This window comes from Arachis stenosperma, chromosome 7 (genome assembly GCF_014773155.1).
Source record: "Arachis stenosperma cultivar V10309 chromosome 7, arast.V10309.gnm1.PFL2, whole genome shotgun sequence".
Classification (NCBI taxonomy): Eukaryota; Viridiplantae; Streptophyta; class Magnoliopsida; order Fabales; family Fabaceae; genus Arachis; species Arachis stenosperma.
In genome coordinates, this window is record NC_080383.1 from 77,365,049 (window position 1) to 77,381,275 (window position 16,227).

Genomic DNA, 16,227 nt, shown 5'->3' on the forward strand with positions numbered 1-16,227 from the left:
ACAAATGCTTATGTGCAAATGGCAAACTCATAATTTCTAGGGATGTTATATTTCATGAGAATAAATTTTTATTTATGACACTATTTAAAAAAAATCTGACAATCACTTTTTTTTCTAGCACATATATTGTTTCTGAACTCTTACCTACTATCCCAGTTCTCCCCTTCTCATATAGATCCTCATAATCATATTAACGCATTTGTTTACTCTAACAATCACCATTCAAAAGAATCATATAATTCTAATTATCTACCAGATTCCTCATCTTTAGATAACAGTACATCTCTTAGAAATACTTTACCTCAACAGCAACAACAAATTTGTCCTACACATGCTGATAATCTAATACCTATCCCAAAATATTGAGATCAACTTACCTTTTACGTCATCATCTTGTAACTTAAATCCTACCACAAATCAAAATTTACATTCAATGAAGACAAGGTCTAAAACTGGAGCCTTGCAACTAAAGGCACTATATGTTACTTCATCTGATGAAGATTTAGGCCGTTCCCATCAAATTTCCAAGTCTGTTTAAATTTCTTTAAAACTACCAAAATGGAAAGAGGCTATGATGGTTGGATATCAAGCTTTCTTACATCACAAGACATGGGCCTTACTGAAATTTTCCCCGAATGAAAAAGTCATCAGCTGCAAAATGAATTTTACTCTAAAAAAGAATGCTCAAGGAAAAGTTGCAAGTCAAAAAGTCAGGCTTTCTAAAGGTTATACTCAAATGGCTGGGGTAGACTTTGATCAAGTCTTCTCACCAGTTATAAAACTTGTAACAATTAGGATCATACTAACTAGCTTTGTCTAATGGATGAAAGGTAAAACAGTATGATTTTCCCAATGCCTTCTTAAATGGCACTTTATACGAAATAATATACATGATCTAACCACCTATTTTTGTTCATAATAATATACATGGCACCAAGTCAGATCCTTCTCTCTTTACAAGGTTCACTCTAAATTTAGTAATGTATATTTTCATTTATGTAGATGATATGTTAGTAATGAATCTAAGATTTCCACCGTCTTAAATAGATTGCATTCCACCTTTTTTCTTAAATACATAAGAGATTTGATTTTTTTTTAGGTATTAAAGCTATAGTTCACTTTGATTATTTAATCCCATTGAATCAAAATAAATACATTAAAGAACTTCTCACAAGAGCTAGAATGCAAGAAGCAAAACCAGTAATTACTCATATGGTTAGTAAATCTAAATTGACTACAAATATAGGAACTCCATTTGAAGACCCCTCTCTTTGCAGATCAATCATTGGGGGATTGTAGTATATAACAATTACTAGACCAGACATCTCCTTCTCAGTAAATAAGTTGAGTAAATTCATGGCAAATCCAAGTCAAGATCACTGAATAACAACAAAATGAGTTCTTAGATATTTGGCAGATACTTATAATTTAACTCTTCAATTTCATAAGACTAATAAACTTCGTTTAACTTCCTTTTCAGAATCATATTGGACAACAGATGTAGATGATTATCGTGCAATCATTGGGTATGTGTTTACTATGGATCGAACTTAATTTCATGGAAATGCACAAAGAAATCCATTGTAACTAGGAGCTCTACAGAGGCTGAATTTAGAGTTCTAACAACAGTGTTCTCATAATTATTTGGATTCAAATGTTACTGTCAGAATTTCATCAATCAAGCACCACTTTTCCTATTATTTTTTGTGACAATATGTCTACTATCCTTATAGCTTACAATTTAATTCTTCATGATAGGACCAAACACTTTTGAGCTAAACTTATTTTTTTAAGGGATCAAGTAATGCAAGCTATTGTTGCTATAGCACATGTTCCAGGCACTAAGTAAGTTCCAGATATTCTAACAAAACCATTAATTGCATTTCTGTTTGACAAGTTCAGGGACAAACACAAGTTGTCTATACAACCTCCTTGAATTTGAGGGGGGATCTTAGGCTATATATATAGGGCTGGCAATATATATCCTACCCGTGGATACTTAACCTGAACAGTTCGGGTAGGGTGGTCTACCCACCCCGTTGCGGGTAGGATAGGGTGTGGTGCGAGTTTGCCTGTGAGTAGGGTAGAGTACGGGTTCAGGTATACCCTATCCTACCCTACCCACACCCCTAATATATTATATAATATATATGTAAAAGTTATGTATGTAGTGAAGAAAGTGAGTGTTGAACTCACAATCTTCTTCTTATATGAATTTAAAATAACTACTAAACTAGTTGATGATTATATTATTTGTAATTTTATGTTGAATTTCTTTAAAGATTTTATTGTTTTTAATTTTAATTTGAACTTAGTTTTTTATTTTCTATTTTATTAATATGTATGAAATTTAGAATGACTAAATTTTATATTTGTTTAAAAACTTTTTATTTTTCTGCGGTAAGGTAGGATTCAGAATTTTAGGGTGCAGATAGGATTAAGGTTGAGAAATTCTTAACCCACAAGTAAAGTAAGGTAAAATTTTAAAAAAATTTCAATTTGCGAATAGAGTTAGGATCCTACCCTACCCATTGCTAACTCTATATATATAGAAGTATGGTACAACAAGGCAGTTAGAATGCTAACTAACATATCTATATATAGCAGCAACTATAATGTGTAAAACACTCTTATCATTCAATACAGTTTCTCATTCCTAATACAACTACTCTTCTTTCTCATTCTATTTTTTTCTTTCTTTCTTTATTATTGAATATCTTATAATAATGATGACAGAGATATTGGTCCAAAGTAATTTATAATATTTTTTCTGTTTCAAAGTATACAATAAAAATTTTACTAAGAGAATATAAGATATAATTTATATTTATCTTTTATACATAAATATCATTATATATAATTATTCATAATTCCTATAAAAAGGGAGGTAAGTAAAAAAGACAAAGAAGAAAATACAAAACAGTATATTAATATTATTTTATCACTAAATCTTCCAAATTAGAAATAAAATTAAACACGTAAAAAATATAATTTAAATATTGAAAAGACTCAACATATATAAAGAGTTATGAAAAATTAATTTGTATGAGATAAAAATGATAAAATTCACAATAAAAATTTATAAAAACATAAATAAATAGGAACAAAAAAAATAGAGCACAATAACAAATAATAATATTTTATAGTTTATAAAAAAGGTAGAAATATTGCATCATAGAAGGAAAAAAAGTATTATCGAATGAAATAACTATTGGTAAAAGAATGAGATTCTCTTCTAGCATATATCACCTTTTACGTGAATAAGTTATGAAATACAGAAATAGGTAAAGAAAAAAAATGAATAAAATTGTATTTTTTTTAATAAATTGAAGAAATATTCGCGACCATATAATTGATGGTGGACATATAACTATTAGACAATAAATTACAAGAAAATATTAATAAAAATATTAGATTTGATATTAAAATAAAAGAGAAATTTAAAAAATGAATAAAAATCTAAAAATTGAAATAAAAACATTTAGGATCAAGGAAAGAAATAAAGAAAAACTTTTGATAAATAACAAAATATTAACGTGACAATAAATTGAATTAACTAAATTAAATAATTGATATAATAAATTAAGTATGAATCTTTGGCTCAATAAAATAAGTTAAATAAATAAAACACATCTTACAAATATGCCATGTAAAAATTATAACATTTTTAAAAACTAATAATCAAAATACATAACATGAAAAAATTAATACAAATTAAAATAAAATTAATTTATTTATTTAAGTCAAATCAAATAATTAATATAATTGATTAGTTATAGTAATATAGTCAAATAAAATATTAAATAATTTAATATCTATCTCAATCAAATTAAATAAATGATTAATTATGACACTCTTAAAAATCATTAATCAAAATATATATATAAAAAAATGAATGTAAACTAAAATAAAATCAATTTATTTAATTCAGTTAGATCAAATAATTAATATAATTTATTAGTTATAATTAATGTGGTCAAACAAAATATTAAATATTTTATCTCAATCAAATTAAATAAATAAATAATTAATTAACGTATTTAAATGAATCAAATTAAATAAATTAAAAAATATCTTAAAAAAATATACCATGTCAGTTATGCTGTTAATTGAAGAAACTCAATTTTAATATTATAAAATAATAATAATAATATAGTAATGTTAAAATAATTAGCTTTTAATCTTAAGTTTCTCAATTGGCATGCAATAATTATGTGATTCCATTTTTAAAATGGTATTTCTTGTATACGATTTTTTAAGTTATGTTATATTTGTTTATAGTTATGTGAAATTTAATTATTTTTATTTATTTATTTAGTATATTTTAAATTGAAGACAATGAATATAAATATAATCAATAAATATATTATTTATATACTATTTATTAAATACATTTTAATAATTTCAGTTAATATAATACATTCTCATATTTTTTATAAAATACATTAATTATATTTATATATATATATAACTTTATTTTAATGTATTTTTTATATTTTAATATTGATTTGAGTGCGTGTGGTTAATTTTACGGCTAATATGTGAGTTGTCACTCGTGTTGATAAAGATCCCAGTATACAGATTGTTAAAAATTTGAAAATTCAACTCTTTTTAGCATATAGTACAACTTATAATTGGTAATAAATAAATTTTAAGATGATAGACACCAAATGCTGACGTTGACATTAACAATCTTGAGTCGGATCGAGATTACAAGTTACTTAGAATAGTATGATTCTAAATTTATTATCCATATCTTTTTTTTTTCGTTGAGGACTTAAAGATTCCAAATTTTCCATCAAGGACTTTTTGTTGAAGTATATAAACCCTTGTCGTATAAGGATTTTGGCATAGCAATTTCATTCGAAATTTCTTTTTCTTTACCTATTGCTTTTTAATAATTTTCTCCAGTACATTTTGTCTTTCATTACAACAAAATGGCTACTACCCTAGTTGGCCAATCTGCCCTTGGTATGATTAAATTTTCTTCTTAACATAGCCTTTATTTTATTATTTCTATTCGGTTTCTATTCATTCAGAAGTAGCGTTTGTAACATTGTGACATGTTTTTAGGGTCACAATTTGATGAGAAGAATGTGCACAATCATGTCACTAAGGATACAAACGACGTTACGTTGAACGGCGTGTCACATAATGGATTTACAGCACCAGAAATTAATTCATTTGGCCACTCTTTTAGGTATCAACTTCATTTTAGATTCTCTCATTTATCTTTAATTATTGATCCACTACACCAAAACTGAAATATTGCGGCAGTTTTGAAATGTTTTCACAGATATCCGTCGCATCAACCTTCATTAAATAAAATTTAGTGACGGTTTTAAAAAATTGTCGTAAAAAAACTGCCTCTATATGTAAGATTTGGTGTAATGATCATGAATGAAGGTTTATGTTTTAGAGCTTATGTTTTATGGGGTTTGGCAGGGCTTATGATGCTGAAAGTGAAAGACAAAAAGGTGTAGAAGAATTCTATAGATTGCAGCACATAAACCAAACATATGACTTTGTAAGCAAACTTTTTTTTATTCAAAATCATTTATCTATCTATGCTTTCTAAGCAATGTCATCGGACTCATGAATATATAATGCTATAACAGGTGAAGAAAATGAGGGAGAACTATGAAAAATTGAATAGAGCAGAAATGAGCATATGGGAATGTTGTGAGCTGCTAAATCAAGTAGTGGACGATAGTGATCCTGATTTGGATGAACCTCAAATTCAACATTTGTTGCAATCTGCTGAAGCCATTAGAAAAGACTATCCTAATGAAGATTGGTTGCATTTGACCGCACTCATTCATGGTATATGCATATTCATTTAGTATACATAAAGCTTGTCTAAAAGAGAAACTAAAATACTTAATAGATTATAAACCAACTTAAATTAGTAAAACGATCAACTTATTTGTCTGCCTAAAATGTAGTAGAAGTTCAAATCCCATCTTATATATGTAATAATTTATTGGCTAGTGACATACTCTTAAATAAAGCTTTAATCTATAGTAAATTAATCCTTGACCTACCAAATTGTGAAAACTATGGAAAATAAAACAAGAAAGACTTTATCATAATCATAATATTCTTATTTTATTTAATATGATGAAACCTAAACGTCTTTTATTTATTGAGAGACACAACATATCTTAGATTATGATGAGGAGTTAACAAATGATTGTATGTGTTGACTTATTTTAGATCTTGGAAAGATTCTTCTTCTTCCTCAATTCGGAGAGCTTCCTCAATGGGCGGTTGTTGGTGAGAACTTTCACTCAACCATATTTACATAATTAATTTTTTCATTCCTATTAATTAGTGTAACTTTAAATTCAACATTCTACTAAATGATTATAACAAATACATATTTGAAGGAGATACATTTCCTGTTGGTTGTGCTTTTGACGAAGCAAACATTCACCACAAGGTAAACAAGTTGTTTATTATACATAACTTTTAATGGTTTGATGAGTTTCTTATCTTAAATTAGCAACTAATTAAAGTTTCTTTCACGTTGTAGTTTTTTAAGGAGAACCCAGATATAAAAAACCCTGCTTATAACACTAAAGATGGAATCTACACCAATGGATGTGGACTTGAAAATGTAATGATGTCATGGGGACATGATGACTATATGTATTTGGTAAGTCTATATTCAGTTCTTTACATAAACACAATGATTTTCAATGATTATATATATTTATTTTCAATTGAAAAAAATGTTAGTTTTATTTTAAAAATTCTTCTTTTTTGGAATATTTATGATTTAAGATTTATATTTTAGGATCTATGATTTAGGTTTAGAATTTAAAATAAATAAAAAAATTAAAAAAATTGAAAAAAATTCCAAACATTATTATATGTCATTTTGATAATAATTTAATTTGCTCTTTTATGTATTATTTGAACTTTGGATTTGCTAAATAGCACACTTTTGTATCTTTAGGTTGCTAAGGAAAATGGTTGCACTCTACTTTCAGCAGGATTATTCATCATTAGATATCATTCTTTCTATCGTAAGCTTTTTCATCATGCGCTATATATCCATCTATAAAAATTTTGCATAATGATGTATAATCTTGTATTGCAGCTTTACATAAGGAAGGTGCATACTCTCATCTCATGAATGATGAAGATCGTGAGAACCTAAAATGGCTCCATATTTTTAAGTAAGTTCGTGTTTAACTTAAATGTATCTTTTTTTTCACATATTCTTATGCTTCTTGTTAATTATATCACGAACAATATCATATGAGTAACAAAATTTATTATTTTTTTATTAACGTTTAGCTAACATTAAACTATAAATACTAAATTATAAATCATAAATATGATCCAAAATATTAAGCTCTAATATTTCTCATATATCACTCGTAATTTTGTGTAGCAAATATGATCTGTATAGCAAGAGTAAAGTGTTAGTTGACGTTGAAAAAGTTAAGCCATACTATCAATCCCTCATTGAGAAGGTGAGACCAAATTTTATAGTTTTTTTATCTTAATTTAATATTCTGTGTTTTAGTTTAACGATTTGGGGTTCTTATTCTTTTATTATGACATGTTTTGCAGTATTTTCCGGCAAAGCTTAAATGGTGAATGGTGAAGCCTCGCAATATATATAGAATGGTGTGCACAGAGAGTTGAGTTGTTTCTTCCTGGCAAGCATGTTACATAATTTATTTTTAGTTGATCAATTCGTTGCATTTCTTGTCTTTTTAAGTTGCATTTGCAAGGATGTAAATTCATGTAATAAATGCATTATGTATTTGTATATTGCAAACAAATAAATATATACTACTAAATATTTCTTTCAAACGTTCGTTCGCAGTTTCTATTCCTAATTTTAATATTTTAATATTTGTACGAAGGTTGCGAGAACCGAATTATCCGCTCATCACAATACCAAACTTAAATTGTTGCTTGTCCCCAAGCAACTGAAAATCAAATTGGATAAAAAGAAGAGAATATACTATAAATCCCAAAATATCAATGAATATTAGTTCTAATTAGATGAGCGAGACTTGTAGCTTTTTGTTTCTGAACAGTTTTGTCATCTCACTTTATCCTTTGAAGTTTAGAATGATTGACATCTATAAAAAATTCAGGGTTCAGATAGTGTTATTAATTCTCCTAGTTAAGTATGTTGACTCTTGAACACAGCTACTTTTATGAGTCTTGGCCGTGGCCCTAAGCACTTTGTTTTCCAGTATTACCACCGGATACATAAATACCACAGACACATGACTGGGTAAACCTTTTCAGATTGTGACTCAGCTTTGCTAAAGTTCCCAGTTAGAGCTGTCCAGAGCTCTTAAGCACACTCTTTTTGTTTTGGATCACGACTTTAACCACTCAGTCTCAAGCTTTTCACTTGGACCTGCATGCCACAAGCACATGGTTAGGGATAGCTTGATTTAGCCGCTTAGGCCTGTATTTTATTTCTTGGGCCCTCCTATCCATTGATGCTCAAAGCCTTGGATCCTTTTTACCCTTGCCTTTTGGTTTTAAGGGCTATTGGCTTTTTCTGCTTGCTTTTTCTTTTTCTTTCTCTTTTTTTTTGATCTTTTTTTTCGCAAGCTTTGTTCTTTACTGATTTTTCTTGCTTTAAGAATCAGTTTTATGATTTTTCAGATTATCAATAACATTTCTCTTTTTCATCATTCTTTCAAGAGCCAACAATTTTAACATTAATAAACAACAAGATAAAAAATATGCATTGTTCAAGCATTCATTCAGAAAACAAAAAGTATTGTCACCACATCAATATAATTAAACTAAATTCAAGGATGGATTCGAAACTCATGTACTTCTTGTTCTTTTGTATTAAAAATATTTTTCATTTAAGAGAGGTGAAGGATTCATGGAATTATTCATAGCCTTAAGACATAGTTACTAAACACTAATGATCATGTAATAAAGACTCAAAACATAAACAAACATGAAGCTTAAAACCGAAAAATAGAGAAATAAGAACAAGGAAGTTAAGGAATGAGTCCACCTTAGTGATGGTGGCGTCTTCTTCTTGAAGGACCAATGATGTCCTTGGGCTCCTCTATGTCTCTTCCTTGCCTTTGTTGCTCCTCCCTCATAGCTCTTTGATCTTCTCTAATCTCATGGAGAATGATGGAGTGCTCTTGGTGCTCCACCCTTAATTGGTCCATGTTATAACTCAAGTCTTCTAGAGAAGTGTTGAGTTGTTCCCAATAGTTGTTTGGAGGAAAATGCATCCCTTAAGGCATCTCAGGGATTCCTTGATGATGAGCTTCCTCATGTGTCTCTTGAGATCCATGAATGGGCTCTCTTGTTTGCTCCATCCTCTTCTTAGTGATGGGCTTGTCCTCTTCAATAAGGATGTCTCCTTCTATGATAACTCCAGCTGAGTAGCATAGATGGCAAATGAGATGAGGAAAAGCTAGCCTTGCCAAGGTGTAGGGCTTTTCGACTACTTTGTAGAGTTCTAGAAAGATGACTTCATGAACTTCTACTTCCTCTCCAATCATGATGCTATGGATCATGATGGCCCGATCCACAGTAACTTCGGATCGGTTGCTAGTGGGGATGATGGAGCATTGGATGAACTCCAACCATCCTCTAGCCACAGGCTTAAGGTCCAGTCTTCTCAATTGAACTGGCTTGCCTTTAGAGTCTCTCTTCTATTGAGCTCCTTCAACACATATGTCCATAAGGACTTGGTCCAACCTTTGATCAAAGTTGACCCTTCTAGTGTAGGGGCGTGCATCTTCTTGCATCATAGGCAAGTTGAATGCCAACCTTACATTTTTCGGACTGAAATCTAAGCATTTCTCCCGAACCATTGTAAGATAATTCTTTGGATTCGGGTTTATACTTTGATCATGGTTTATACTCATTTTTCTTGAGCATGAAAGGGACCTCAGGGATTACCTTCTTCTTGGCCACAACTTTATAGAAGTGGTTTTGATGGACCTTTGAGATGAATCTCTCCATCTTCCATGACTCGGAGGTGGAAGCTTTTGTCTTCCCTTTCCTCTTTCTAGAGGTTTCTCCGGCCTTAGGTGCCATAAGTGGTTATGAAAAAACAAAAAAGCTATGCTTTTACCACACCAAACTTAGAATGTTGCTCACCCTCAAGCAAAAGAAGAAAGAATAGAAGAAGAAGAAGAAGATATGGAGGAGAGGGAGAGAGATGTGTTTTCGGCCAAGGGGGAGAAGAGAGGGTGGTGTTGTGTGAGAATGAAGAAAGATGGAGGGGTTTATATAGTGGAGGGAGAGGGGTTTGGTTCGGCCATTTAGGGGGTTTGGGTGGGAAAGAGATTTTGAATTTGAAGGTAGGTGGGATTTATGGGGAAGAGTGGATGGATGCTAGTGGTGAAGAGGTGATGGGGAAGAGAGATTGAGGTGATTGGTGAAGGGTTTTTTTTGGGGGGAAGAGTGTTATTGGATTGTGTGAAGAAGATAGAGGGTGAGTTGAGGTAGGTGGGGATCCTGTGGGGTCCACAGATCCTGAAGTGTCAAGGATTTATCATTCCTGCACCAATTAGGCGTGTAAAACGCCCTCTGCATGCAATCTTGGCATTTAACGGCAGGTTGATGCTTGTTTCTGGCATTAAACGCCAGCTCAATGCTTGTTTTGGGCGTTCAACGCCAATCTGCAGCATGTTTCTGGCATTGAACGCCAGTTCCATGCTTGTTTCTGGTGTTTAACGCCAGCTCTCCTCAGGGTGTAATCCTGGTGTTTAAACACCAGACTGCTGCTTGTTTCTAGCGTTCAATGCTAGATTCATGCTCTGTTCTAGCGTTGAACGCCAGCCAGATGCTCCTTACTAGTGTTTAAATGCCAGTAAGCTCTTCCTCCAAGGTGTGCTGTTTCCTTTGCTATTTTTGATTTTGTTTTTAATTTTAGTATTTGTTTTGTGACTCCACATGATCATGAACCTAATAAAACATAAAAGAACAATAAAAATATAGATAAATAAAAATTGGGTTGCCTCCCAATAAGCGCTTCTTTAATGTCAATAGCTTGACAGTAAGCTCTCATGGAGCTCACAGATCATCAGAGCATTGTTGGGACCTTCCAACACCAAACTTAGAGTTTGAATGTGGGGGTTCAACACCAAACTTAGAGTTTGGTTGTGGCCTCCCAACACCAAACTTAGAGTTTGATTGTGGGGGCTTTGTTTGACTCTGTATTGAGAGAAGCTTTTCATGCTTCCTCTCCATGTTTACAGAAGGATAACCTTGAGCTTTAAACACAAGGTAGTCCCCATTCAATTAAGGGACTAGTTCACCTCTGTCAACATCAATCACAGCTTCTGCTGTGGCTAGGAAGGGTCTTCCCAGGATGATGCATTCATCTTCCTCCTTCCTAGTGTCTAGGATTATAAAATCAGCAGGGATGTAAGGGCCTTTAACCTTCACTAACACGTCCTCTACCAATCAATAAGCTTGTTTTATTGACTTGTCTGCCATCTCTAATGAGATTCTTGTAGCTTGTACCTCAAAGATCCCCAGCTTCTCCATTACAGAGAGTGGCATAAGATTTATACCTGACCCCAGGTCACACAGAGCCTTCTCAAAAGTCATGGTGCCCATGGTACAGGGTATTAAAAATTTACCAGGATCTTGTTTCTTTTGAGGTAAAGTTTGCTGAACCCATGTATCTAGTTCACTAATGAGCAAGGGAGGAGCATCTTCCCAAGTCTCATTACCAAACAACTTGGCATTCAGCTTCATGATAGCTCCTAGATATTGAGCAACTTGCTCTCCAGTTACATCTTCATCCTCTTCAGAGGAAGAATAGTTTTCAGAGCTCATGAGTGGCAGAAGAAGGTTTAATGGAATCTCTATGGTCTCTATGTGAGCCTCAGATTCCTCTATGTCCTCAATAGGGAACTCCTTCTTGTCTGGGAGACGTCCCATGAGGTCTTCCTCATTGGGATTCACGTCCTCCCCTTCCTCTCTAGGTTCGGCCATTTTGATTATGTCAATGGCCTTGCACTCCCTTTTTGGATTCTCTTCAGTATTACTTGGGAGAGTACTAGGAGGAGTTTCAGTGATTTTCTTACTTAGCTGGCCCACTTGTGCCTCTAAATTTCTAATGGAGGACCTTGTTTCACTCATGGAACTTAAAGTGGCCTTAGATAGATCAGAGACTATATTTGCTAAGCTAGAGGGGCTCTGCTCAGAATTCTCTGTCTGTTGCTAAGAAGATGATGGAAAAGGCTTGCTATTGCTAAACCTGTTTCTTCCACCATTATTAAAGCCTTGTTGGGGCTTTTGCTGATCCTTCCATGAGAAATTTGGATGGTTTCTCCATGAGGAATTATAGGTGTTCCCATAGAGTTCACCCATGTAATTCACCTCTGCCATTGCAGGGTTCTCAGGATCATAAGCTTCTTCTTCAGAAGATGCCTCTTTAGTACTGTTGGATGCATTTTGCCATCTATTCAGACTTTGAGAAATCATGTTGACTTGCTAAGTCAACATTTTGTTCTGAGCCAATATGGCATTCAGAGCATCAATTTCAAGAACTCCCCTCTTCTAAGGCGTCCCATTAATCACAAGATTCCTCTCAGAGGTGTACATGAATTAGTTATTTGCAACCATGTCAATGAGTTCCTGAGCTTCTGCAGGCGTTTTCTTTAGGTGAATGGATCCACCTGCAGAATAGTCCAATGATATCTTAGAGAACTCAGATAGACCATAATAGAATATATCTAAAATGGTCCACTCTGAAAGTATGTCAGAAGGACACCTTTTGGTCATCTGCTTATATCTTTCCCAAGCTTCATAGAGGGATTCACCATCTTTCTGTTTGAAGGTCTGAACATCCACTCTAAGCTTGCTCAGCTTTTGAGGAGGAAAGAACTTAGCCAAGAAGACCGTGACCAGCTTATCCCAAGAGTCCAGGCTATCTTTAGGTTGTGAGTTCAACCATGTTCTAGCTCTGTCTCTTACAGCAAAAGGGAAAAGCATGAGCCTGTAGACTTCAGGATATACTCCATTAGTCTTAACAATCTCACAGATTTGCAAGAACTCAGTTAAAAACTGATAGGAATCTTCTGATAGAAGTCCATGAAACTTGCAGTTCTGTTGTATTAGAGCAACTAGTTGAGGTTTCAGCTCAAAATTGTTTGCTTCAATGGCAGGGATTGAGATGTTTCTTCCATCAAATTTGGAACTAGGTATAGTATAATCACCAAGCATCCTCCTTGCGCCTCTACCATTATTATTGGGTTCGGCCATGACACTTTCTTTTTTCGAGATTCTCTGTAAGGTTTTCTCTGGATTGTTGTGCTTTAGCTTCTCTTAGCTTCTTCTTCAGAGTCCTTTCAGGTTCTGGATCTGCTTCAACAAGAAAGTTCTTGTCCCTGCTCCTGCTCATATGAAAAAGAAGAGAACAGAGAAAGAAGAGAAATCATCTATGTCACAGTATAGAGATTCCTTTATGTGAGTAGAAGAATAAGAGAATAAAAGGAGAAAAAGGTAAGAATCCAAACACAGGGGGAAGAGTGGGTTCGAATTCTTGAGTAGAAGAGAGGTGTTAGTAGATAAATAAATAAATAGAAGAAGATGAGAGAGAAGAGTTTTGGAAAATTATTTTTGAAAATAGGTTAGTGATTTTCGAAAATTAAGAGAAGAAACAAAATTAAAATTAAAATTTGAAACAATTAGTTAATTAAAAGAATTTTGAAAAAGAGGGAGGCATTTTCGAAAATTATAAAGAGAAAAGTAGTTAGGTGGTTTTAAAAAAGATAAGAAACAAACAAAAAGTCAATTAGTTAGTTGAAAAAGATTTGAAAATCAATTTTGAAAAGATAGGAAGTTAGAAAAGATTTTGAAATTGATTTTGAAAAAGCTATGATTTAAAAAGATATGATTGAAAAAGATTTGATTTTTAAAATTAAAATTGATTACTTGACTAATAAGAAACTAAAAGATATGATTCTAGAATTTAAAGATTGAACCTTTCTTAACAAGAAAGTAACAAACTTCAAATTTTTGAATCAATCACATTAATTGTTAGTAAAGTTTTCAAAAATTATGAAATAAAGATAAGAAAAATATTTTGAAAAATATTTTTTTTAAATTTTTGAAAGTCATAAAAGAAAAATGAAAAAGATTTGACTTTTGAAAAGGTTTTAAAAAGATAGGATTTTAAAAATTGAAAATTTGACTTGACTTATAAGAAATAGCTAAGTTTTAAAAATTTTTTACTAAGTCAACTCAAAAATCAAATCTCTTTTACTTTTATCTTATGATTTTCGAAAATTTAAAACTATTTTTCAAAATTTTTTTCTTAATTTTCTTTCAAATTTTCGAAACTTTACTAACAATTAATGTGATTAATTCAAAAATTTGAAGTTTGTTACTTTCTTGTTAAGAAAGGTTCAATCTTTAAATTCTAGAATCATATTTTTTAGTTTCTTGTTAGTCAAGTAATTAATTTTAAATTTTAAAATTCAAATCTTTTTCAACTATATCTTTTTAATCATATCTTTTTAAATCATATCGTTTTCAAAAATTGTATTTCAAAATATCCTTTCTAACGTCTTATCTTCTTATCTTTTTAAAATTGATTTTCAAATCTTTTTCAACTAACTAATTGACTTTTTGTTTGTTTTTTATCTTTTTCAAAACCACCTAACAACTTTTCTCGATCTAATTTTCGAAAATACCTCCCTCTTTTTCAAAAATTCTTTTTAATTAATTAATTGTTTTAAAATTTTAATTTTAATTTTATTTCCCTTTTAATTTTTGAAAATCATTAACTCCTTTTCAAAAATTATTTTCGAAAACTTCTCTCTCTCATCTTATTCTATTTATTTATTCATTTACTAACACTTCTCTTCATCTCAAATCTCTGCTCCTATCCTCACCCTTGTGTTTGGATTATTCATTCTTCTTCACTCTTATTCCCTTTCTACTTCTACTAACATAAAGGAATCTCTATACTGTGACATAGAGGATTCTTCTTCTTTTTCTATTCTCTTCTTTCTCATATGAGCAGGAACAAGGAAAAAGGCATTCTTATTGAAGCTGATCCTGAACCTGAAAGGACTCTGAAGAGAAAACTAAGAGAAGCTAAATTACAACAATCCAGAGACAACCTTACTGAAACTTTCGAACAAGAAAAGGATATGGCAGCCGAACCCAACAACAATAATGCAAGGAGGATGCTTGGTGATTATAATATACCTACTTCCAAGTTTGATAGAAGAAGCATCTCAATTCCTGCCATTGGAGCAAACAATTTTGAGCTGAAACCTTAACTAGTTGCTCTAATGCAACAAAACTGCAAGTTTCATGGACTTTCATCAGAAGATCCCTACCAGTTTTTAACTGAGTTCTTGTAGATCTGTGAGACTGTTAAGACTAATGGAGTAGATCCTGAAGTCTACAGGCTCATGCTTTTCCCTTTTGCTGTAAGAGACAGAGCTAGAACATGGTTGGACTCACAACCTAAGGATAGCCTAGACTCTTGGGATAAGCTGGTCACGGCCTTCTTGGTTAAATTCTTTCCTCCTTAAAAGCTGAGCAAGCTTAGAGTGGATGTTTAGACCTTCAAGCAAAAAGATGGTGAATCCCTCTATGAAGCTTGGGAATGATACAAGTAGATGACCAAAAAGTGTCCTTCTGACATGTTTTTCAGAGTGGACCATGATAGATATATTCTATTATGGTCTGTCTGAGTTCTCTAAGATGTCACTGGACCATTCTGCAGGTGGATCCATTCACCTAAAGAAAACACCTGTAGAAGCTCAGAAACTTATTAAAATGGTTGCAAATAACCAATTCATGTACACTTCTGAGAGGAATTCCGTGAATAATGGGATGCCTCAGAGGAAGGGAGTTCTTGAAATTGATGCTCTGAATGCCATATTGGCTCAGAACAAAATGTTGACTCAGCAAGTCAACATGATTTCTCAAAGTCTGAATGGATGGCAAAATGCATCCAATAGCACTAAAGAGGCATCTTCTGAAGAAGACGCTTATGATCCTGAAAACCCTGCAATGGCAGAGGTAAATTACATGGGGAAATCCTTTGGCAACACCTATAACCCCTCTTGGAGAAATCATCCAAATTTCTCATGGAAGGATCAACAAAAGCCTCAACAAGGCTTTAATAATGGTGGAAGAAACAGGTTTAGCAATAGCAAGCCTTTTCCATCATCTTCTCAGCAACAGACAGAGAATTCTGAGCAGAGCACCTCTAACTTAGCAAATATAGTC

General features: G+C 32.2%; 1 protein-coding gene and 2 non-coding genes across 3 annotated transcripts; 2 read left to right on the top strand and 1 right to left on the bottom strand.

Moving 5' to 3' along the window:
* The first annotated feature begins 4,937 nt into the window (after positions 1-4,937).
* Positions 4,938-7,611, top strand: LOC130939964 (inositol oxygenase 2-like). The gene is made up of 11 exons (XM_057868022.1): positions 4,938-4,971; positions 5,074-5,200; positions 5,446-5,527; positions 5,619-5,823; positions 6,217-6,276; positions 6,390-6,442; positions 6,536-6,658; positions 6,962-7,031; positions 7,106-7,184; positions 7,403-7,484; positions 7,585-7,611. The coding sequence occupies exons 1-11, from the start codon at positions 4,938-4,940 to the stop codon at positions 7,609-7,611; spliced, it is 942 nt and encodes a 313-aa protein (XP_057724005.1).
* Positions 7,612-12,733: 5,122 nt separating this feature from the next.
* On the top strand, positions 12,734-12,837 carry LOC130942410 (small nucleolar RNA R71). Its single transcript, XR_009070980.1, has one exon. It is a non-coding gene; the product is annotated as a small nucleolar RNA R71 (small nucleolar RNA).
* A 2,696-nt stretch (positions 12,838-15,533) lies between these two features.
* LOC130942851 (small nucleolar RNA R71) lies at positions 15,534-15,637 on the bottom strand. The gene has a single exon (XR_009071399.1). It is a non-coding gene; the product is annotated as a small nucleolar RNA R71 (small nucleolar RNA).
* Between the last annotated feature and the right edge of the window lie 590 nt (positions 15,638-16,227).

Coding starts and splice junctions, on each gene's coding strand:
- LOC130939964 (XM_057868022.1), top strand. CDS start 4,938: ATGGCTACTACCCTAGTTGGCCAATCTGCCCTTG. Junction 6,277..6,389: donor TCCTCAATGGGCGGTTGTTG/GTGAGAACTTTC, acceptor ACATATTTGAAG/GAGATACATTTCCTGTTGGT. Junction 6,659..6,961: donor ATGATGACTATATGTATTTG/GTAAGTCTATAT, acceptor TTGTATCTTTAG/GTTGCTAAGGAAAATGGTTG.